The sequence below is a fragment of the Condylura cristata genome, unplaced genomic scaffold (assembly GCF_000260355.1).
Source record: "Condylura cristata isolate star-nosed mole 26May11 unplaced genomic scaffold, ConCri1.0 scaffold00008, whole genome shotgun sequence".
Taxonomy (NCBI): Eukaryota; Metazoa; Chordata; class Mammalia; order Eulipotyphla; family Talpidae; genus Condylura; species Condylura cristata.
Window position 1 is genome coordinate 1,660,452 of NW_004567109.1, and position 7,806 is coordinate 1,668,257.

At 63.0% G+C, this 7,806-nt stretch overlaps 1 protein-coding gene across 1 annotated transcript in view; it reads right to left on the reverse strand.

Moving 5' to 3' along the window:
• Window positions 1-1,356: 1,356 nt before the first annotated feature.
• RERE (arginine-glutamic acid dipeptide (RE) repeats) overlaps window positions 1,357-7,806 on the reverse strand; it is a 193,365-nt gene continuing 186,915 nt past the window's right edge. Inside the window, exons 18-23 of the mRNA XM_004679306.2 lie at window positions 7,533-7,805; window positions 7,223-7,445; window positions 6,063-6,783; window positions 4,429-4,575; window positions 3,977-4,157; window positions 1,357-3,817 (exon numbers count right to left, since the gene is read on the reverse strand). Coding sequence (XP_004679363.1) covers window positions 3,784-3,817; window positions 3,977-4,157; window positions 4,429-4,575; window positions 6,063-6,783; window positions 7,223-7,445; window positions 7,533-7,805 — 1,579 coding nt within the window. The 3' untranslated portion in view covers window positions 1,357-3,783. The remainder of the gene's footprint in view (window positions 3,818-3,976; window positions 4,158-4,428; window positions 4,576-6,062; window positions 6,784-7,222; window positions 7,446-7,532; window position 7,806) is intronic.

The window sequence follows — 7,806 nt, forward strand, 5'->3', positions numbered from 1 at the left end:
TTGGCTGCCGGGTTAGGCACTTACCTCAACTGGACTGGGCTGTCAGGAGAGGCTGGTCAGTCTCAGAGGACCTCACACGGCACCTTGCTCTTTCTGTGCGCGCAGGGTCTCGCCCACTGAGCCCAACCTGACCGTCACCACGGCCACTGCAGCCTCCACTGCATGACGCAGCTGTCCGGGCACCTGAGGGCCCGCGAGGGAGGCCGCGGTGCAACCTCACCCAGGGCTCTGACTGACCTCAGGGCCACCCACTGGGGGCCCCGGCTCCCGGCACTTAGCAGGGACATTGGTCATCATGGCAACTAAGCACCGGGTTGGCAGAGGCCAGGATTTCACATCAATCACCACCTTCTCCGTCAGCAGAGCCCCAGGGGCCACCAGCTGCCACGCCCAGGCTGGTCCACTCTCAGGAACCAAGGGATGGGGGGCAGGGTGTGCGCAGCAGTCACTGGACTGACCAGTGGACTGCACGCGGCAGGTGACGGGGTGCCCCCAGCCCTTCTCTGCCACACAGGTGCAGCCACCGTGCCGATGCCTGCTCTTCACCTGTCTCGGAACTCCTATCTCCAGACAGGTGCCCACGGGCAGCCGCAGTTCCTCAGAGCATGGCCGAGCCGAGGCCACATGCCGCTGCCCTGTCTCCTTGCCCACCCAGGCCCTTCCGCCTCCACGGCTCCCGCCTGCAGACCCTCAGGTCGTCCCACCCTCCCGCACCGCTGGCCTGGATGCCGGCTGTCTGCTGACACACAAGTGTCCCCAGGACCGTGGACACGGGCACCACGTGGGTGCCAGTGCTGGCGAAGCCTCTGCACAGAGGCAGCTGTGCCTGGGCAGAAGGTTCATCAGCAAGAGTGCTCTGGGGAGACAGGCTCCCCGCATCCACTGTTCCCAGATGAACAGGTGAGCACGCCCATTTTCCAGGGGCCACTGGAAGCGTCAGGAAAATGCCTGATACCAGCCTGATGACTGCTGTCCTTGGGGACCACTGGACCCCTGCCCTGGGCGCTGGGCTAGGAAGCCATCGGGATGTCCCTGGGTGGGACAGGAGTGATGTCCATTGCCTGGGGGACCCAGGAGAGTAGGATCTGGTGGGGAGGGTGCTCTTAAGCCTCTGGGGGCCCAATTTGGGGCCCCATAGTTTCACATCAGTAGGCTGAGGCCGCCCCAGGAGCCAGTGTTCACCAGAGCAGAGAAGCCTCACCTCCCACAGAGCAGGCGGGCCTCCCTGGAAGTGGCTTTGGGAGGTGAAACAGAGGTCAGCGCAGCCGGGAATGCAGGCTCCCCTTGCCCTTCCCCATGCAGGGGAGCGGAGGGACCCCCCACCCCCAAGAAGAAGACACAGCCCGCCGGTCAGCGCCCAGGCATTGTAGTGTAGCTTGGTTTTATTTATGTCCACAAATATTTCAAAAAAATTACAAAATACTCAAATGGAGAGAACACAGAAGTCACGATTCTGGGTGTCTACTCTGCTCACACTGTCATCTCATGGCAACTACTCGTATATACATTTAGCTCAAGATATATAGAGACGTAGCAAATCAGGATGTACACGCGCTCTGCGGCTGCGCAGTGAACTGAAGCTCAACCTCGACGACAGGGAACAAGGGACGACAACACGGAGCAAACCCAGACTGCAGACGGGGCGGGGACCGCGGCGGGGGGGCTGAGGGGTCCGGCTTCACAGAACCGCGAGGCTGGCGCCTCCAAACCGAAGCGCCGTGACCGGTGAGGGGTGAGGGGTGTGGGCTGTGATGGAAGAATCTCAGTGCTTCACCTGGGGGGGGGAGGGAGGAGGGAACCAGACGGCGCGCCCCAGACAGCGCTCAGGCACACACCGCGAGGACCCCTCTTCTTTGGAAACATGGGCAACAGAGGAGACAGAGGGTCGCGTTCAAGCAAAACAGAAGCCTCTCGGGGAGAGGTGGGCGGCCAGGGTGGGCGGGGTGGGAGGAGCGGCAGGGGTCGGCCGGCCTGTCTGGTCCAGAGTCGGACGAGAAGAGGCCCGGCCGGGCCCCAGGCCCTGGGGACAGCACCTCGCTTGCACACTGGCACCCCAGAAACAGGCCTCCTGCCCGTGCGGCCTCAAGTTTGATGACCAAAAGTTCGTTCAAACTTGCCTCCTCTCTAAGGAGCTATAGTTAAGGCAGAAATGGAATGAGTTAACAAAAGAAAAAAACTACAACATTTTCAACAGACAACAACCCATTTATCTGTCCCAGATGAAACCAGCCGGGCTCTAACCAGCCGAACGGCCCGACCTGGCTGGGCTGGAGCCTAAATCTGAACCAGCACCCGAGGGCTGCTGGGCCAAAGCGCAACCTCTCCACCTGAACCCCTTCTACACAGGCTGACCCACAGGTCCTCTCCCGGGCCCAGCAGCTCCTGCCGTGACTACCGCATACACCTCAAGGGGGCCCTGGCGTCTGGGAGGGGAGTCCCAGGCTGGCAGAAGCTGCTGCTCACTGGGTGCAGCCGCCCCAAGCTGCCCTGCTCCTCACGCCAGCTTGGCTCAGCAGCCGCTAATCCTGCCTCCCACTCCCAGGGTGGCATGGGACCCAGACGGCCACTGCTGACAGGGGTCACCAGCCAGTCCTGCTCCTGGGCAGGCACCAGTGTGGGCCCCAGGTCCCCTCAAATGCAGGCTCCGTGCACACGGGCCGAGGATCGCCCGGCCTCACGAGATCAGGCGAGGCCACACACGGCAGGCTTCCAGCCGATCCCTCAGGCAAGCATATGTGCTGAGTTATTCACAGGGAATCATTTTCTTGAATTTTCTAGAATGTTTATGAAATTGTCAGAGTATTAAACAAGGCAGTTTACCCAGAACAATCAGATGTGTGTGCATAGAATTCGCTCAGGAAATCTACAGTCAGGCACACAAACATGTGCTTTCTACCCAGGACATTTAACTCCTGCACTCCTGGTGCAAAACAAAGAGGGTTCTAGAGTCTGCACCTCCGGCAAAGCACAGGCTGGGACAGACAGAAGGGAAAGCAAAGCGAACACAGAGAAACAGTTTGTGACGTCTTCCCTGCAGCCCCTGGGTGCCACCGAACCCAGCCCCAAGCTTCTGCCGTTGCAGCTAGTAACGCCCACCTGCTCCCTTTAATCAAAGGGATAATTATATATAACTTTTTATTAAAAAATCAACTCTGTATTCTGTCAATAGCTGGTAGGAATTCACAAGTAGTGACATGGCTGGGAAAAATAGATCAGAATAGTAGTTTGTGGAAGAAAAAAAAGGCTGTTCTAAAAGTACTTATTTACAGACGTAAAAAGCCATGCGCAGAACTTCCTCAAATCATGAAGATCTCCTACAATGTATTAAAATAAAAGATTTTTTAAAAATTATAGCTCTTGGATTCCAAACTCATATGCCGCCGAGCGGCAAACCTCGAGGGTTCTGGAACACACGTGCAAGTGTGTCTGCACACAGGGCGTGACCTGGGCTCTAGCACCGACTGAGAAATCAAGGGAGGAAAGAAAACAAAAGCAAAGCCAAACCCCAAGGTGGCAGGGAAGGGTTCCAAGTGTTCAGTCCAGTCCAGGACTCACTAAGTTTCTGGGGGACGGTCATGCAGGGAGACCCAAACCAGTCTCAAGGAATCCTCTCTACAAACGAACACTAGAATGCGGATACAATTTTAGTTGTGGGCTTTTAAATATATAAAGAAATCTTTAGAAGATATTCTTTTTGCTTTTGCAGCTCCTATTGTATGTAAAAAGTCCTGTTTCACCCTCCTAGAATTGGGGTTTCCACAGCCAGCGTAACAAATAAATAACTTATAACTGCTTGTCACCTTCTTTCTTCAGTCGACTGGAAAGGAAAAGAAAGAAAAGCCCCTTCAGCAGGGGGCCGGGGCGGGCCAGGGGCGGCCGCGGGGCCGGACACCACGGGAGCCCCCCCCCAGAGGCCCTAGGCAAAGGGAGGTGTGCCGAGGGCAGTCAGCAGAGGCCAGGCGGCGGGAGCCCTCACCTGTAATAGTCTTCCTGACTGGGCAGGTGGCCCCCGTGCATGTGGGGGTGTCCGTGCAGCCACTGCTGCTCCATGGCCAGTCTCTGCAGCTCCGCTGACTGGGCGTGCATGGCCTGCAGCTGGTGGGCTGCAGACATGGGGGGCGGGATGGCCCCCGGCAGGTCTCGGGGGTAGGGGGTGCCTGCCAACACAAAACAGCCTCTGCTACGGGGAAGCCAGGAGTGGGCTGTGCACCGGCAGGTGAGGGGAGCCCCACCTTTGGGGCAGGGGCCTGAGGTGCTACCCTGCCAAGTGCCCTGGTCAGAGCCCTGGGCTGGACAGATGCCCCTCCTTCCTGCCCACAAATGCTTACTGGACACACATTTGCTCCTCACCCCAGCTCCGGGGCAGAGGCTCACCTGCCAAGCACCCCCAGGCCAGACCAACCCGACTCAGCCCCAGGGGGTGCTTACCAAAGACGGGGTGACGAAGCATCTCGTGTTCATGAGGCGGCTGGCCAAGCAGAGGGTTGGGGAGGGTGCCAGGAGGATAGGGAAAGCGAGCCAGGTGAGGGCCAGCAGTCAGGGGGTCGACCAGCGGGTGAACTGGGCCTGCTGAACCTAGGAAGGGCACAGGAGCCTGGGTGCGGGCGGCGCAGGGCTCCGGGGCCCACGCTGTCGGTCCCTGGCTGACGTACCAGCTTCCTGGTGGCCAACACTCCGTCCCAAGTGGCTGCCCCGCCCGATGCCCACCACGGCAGGGGCTGCACAAGGCAAGCGCCCAGCAGCTGGCTGGCCTGGGTGCCTCCCTGTCTCCCAGCTGCCCAACAGGCGGACCCCCCACTCAGTCAGGGGTCCAGATCAGCAGAGTCCATCTGCGTGGGTGGGCCCCCAGCCCTTTTTCTGCTGCTGCTGGACCAGCACCACCCCACAGGGCTGCCTCTCTGGAAGTACAGGTCAGCACAGGACAGGAGCCCCCTGTTGGGCTCTCCCTTCAGCCAAAACTCCGGCCTCAGGCTGCAGACGGGAGACGCCCTCCCTGACTTCTCTGAGTCTGCTTAAGTAGCCTAGTGTGGCTGTCCAAACCTTGCCTGCCTTCTTTTTGGCACACAAGAACTGGGGTACAGGCAGAGATGCGGGGCTGAGAATTCACCAGAGGTAGAATGGGGAGCAGAACAGGCAGACTGAGTGAAACATACTGCTGTGGGGAGCAGCGGGCAGGTCAGGAGGTCAGCTGCGCAGTGGGCCACCTCCGGGGCAGGGACGGAACTCAGGACAGTGCTGAGTCTCAGCCCCTAAAGGCCAGGGAGGCCCTTCACAGCCTTCCCAGGCTGCCTCACTGCCCCGGTCCCACTGCTTAGTTCTCCTTCAGGCCCTTGCTCCTTTCACGAAGTGAGACACACCAGCTGCAGACCCCGGAGGGAGAGAAGGGGGGCCAGGGCGTCACCAGCACTGAGGACTGAGGGGCAGGGGTGCGCAGCTCACAGGAAGGAGGGAGAGCAGGGTGGTGCTCCCCGGGGGAGACCTTTACCAAGCAGCACCCGACTCTCATGGGGAGGACACCATGGCTCCTCGGTGCTCGGCCTGCCAGGAACCCAGTGCCGGGCACAACTCTGGGGTAGGAAGCGCCGGCCCCTCCCCCTCGAGTCCTGCGCTCCGGTGCCCAGCCCCCATTCCAGAGGGCTGCCCGGGAGCCTGGCAAGTGGGCCGAGCCCCAGACCTGCACAGCACACACCCCTGCCAGTGGAGGCACAGCCAGGCCTCCTGCCCCTGCCCCCTGGCACGTCCGCAGGTGCCGGCCCCTAGCGTGGCCAGGGCTGCCCGGAAAAAGCTCATCTGTCAGCAGATGCCCAAGTCCAGCTCCCGAGGGGGGAGCACAGGACTGTCAGTTCTCACCCCGTGGCCCTGGCTGTCCCAGCGTGTCCCTCGACACGCCCCGTGAGCACTGGGCGCCTCCCTTGCCCGACCCCCAGGCACAGGCCACGAACTCGGGTCTCCAGGAGGCCGTGGCAGGAGGCCCTCGGCCTAGCAGGCTCTGAGGGCGTGGGGGCGGCTGCGCAGAGCCGGGCCGCCCCTGGACGGGCCCCCGGACGCCAGCAGACACCCACCTTGGTGGAGGGGGTCCTGCTGGTGGAGGTGGAGGTGCGAGTGGATGTGGGAGTGCTGGTGGTGGTGTGGGGTCACGTTGAACATCTGCAGGCGGGCCAGGGGGTCGCTGGTCAGCGAGGCCATGCGCTCCGCGTGGATCCGCTCGGCGGCGAGTCTATCAGGGTAGCTCATTTCTGGCCGCAGCTGGGGGCCCGCCAGGGCCAGTCTCTCCCGCTCCAAGGGGTTCAGGCCCGGGTGGAAAGAAGCGAACGGGTGGGGGCCCGCAGCGGGGGGGATGGTGAGGGCACTGTGCCGGGCGAAGTGCTCCATAGGGTTGGTGGCGGGGTGCAGGGGGTCCAGCTCCGGGGGCTTCACCTCGAAGCCAGGCTTCATCCTCTCCCGCAGCTCGCGCTCGCGGATCTCGCGCTCGCGGATCTCCCGCTCCCGCAGCTCGCGCTCGCGCACGGTGGGGTCCACGCTGTAGAGGCCGGGCATGTGGTAGGCCAGCAAGGGGTCGGTGGGGTTGAGGGGCACGTAGAAGGGGTGGTTGCGGTTGGTCGGCGACATGACGTGGGGTCGCGCGTACTCGCTCAGAGTCCGAAGGGCCGGCGTGTCGGGCCCGATGTAGGGGGGCACGGCCGCGATGGTGGTGGGCGGCGGCTCGAAGGACGGCCGCATGTGGCCGGGACCCCCGAGCTGGGGGTCGCTGAGGCGGCCCTCGTGGGCGGAGCTGGACGCTTTCTGCTGAAGGAAAGGGGGTGTGAGGGGCCGGTGCTAGCCGCCACCCCACACTGCCCGCGGGCGCTGGGCTCTGGCCCCCGGCCCAGGCCAGCCCGCTGTGACACCCTCCCTGCGCCCGGCTTCCCCTGCACCCCGCTGGGCTTGTGTCTGTGCTGGCGGGACACGTGTGTACGCTGCGTGCCTGTGTACGAGTGTGCTGGGGTGCTCCCTGCCAGAGGCAGGCATGGGGCGCCCCACTGGAGGAAAGTCACTGCCGAGGTGCCCTGGGGTCCCCGGACTGCGCGGCCGCAGCAGCGGACTGCGGCGCCGTCAGTGCCTCTGGGCCTGCCAGGCTGCGGGCTGAGCGCGGGGGTCCAGGCTGCAGTGCTCACTCTGACAGCAGCGGCTCTCACAAGAACTGGGGAGCAGGGCACCCAGACCTCAGCACCCCAGGACTCACGGCCGCGCGCTCTGCCTCGCGCTCCCGCTCCCGCTCGCGCTCGCGCTCCTTCTCCTTCTCCTTCTCGCGCTCCCGCTCCTCCCGGGCCTTCTGCTCGGCCTCCCGCTTGGCCTTCTCCACGGCCTCCTCCCTCTTCTTGGCCAGCTTGGACCCCGCCAGAGGCATGAAGTAGAGGTCTGTCCGCGCGCACGAGTTGTAACCCCGATCCAGGTGCTTGTAGAACCTGAAAAGGCCCGTCTCTCACCGGGGCTCCCCCGCGGCCCCACCGGCCGGTCCTGGCCCGGCCCCTCGCCCGGCCTGGGAGCAGTACCTGGCCGACTGGCTGGCGTGGCTGGGGGTGTCCACCACAGTGGGCTCGGGGGATGGGCTCCGAGGTGGGGGAGGGGGACTCTCAGGCTCCTCAGCATCGTCCAGCGCCTCTTCCTTGATCTGGACGGGGGGGACCGGGCAGGCCCCCCCAGGCACACTGCCTCCAGAAGAAACAGCAGCAGAGCAGGGCGGCTGGGCTGAGGAGCTGGGGCCCGCAGGTGGGGTGGAGGTGGAGGGGCAGGTGGGTGGAGTGATGGGAGGGGGGCCACCGGGAA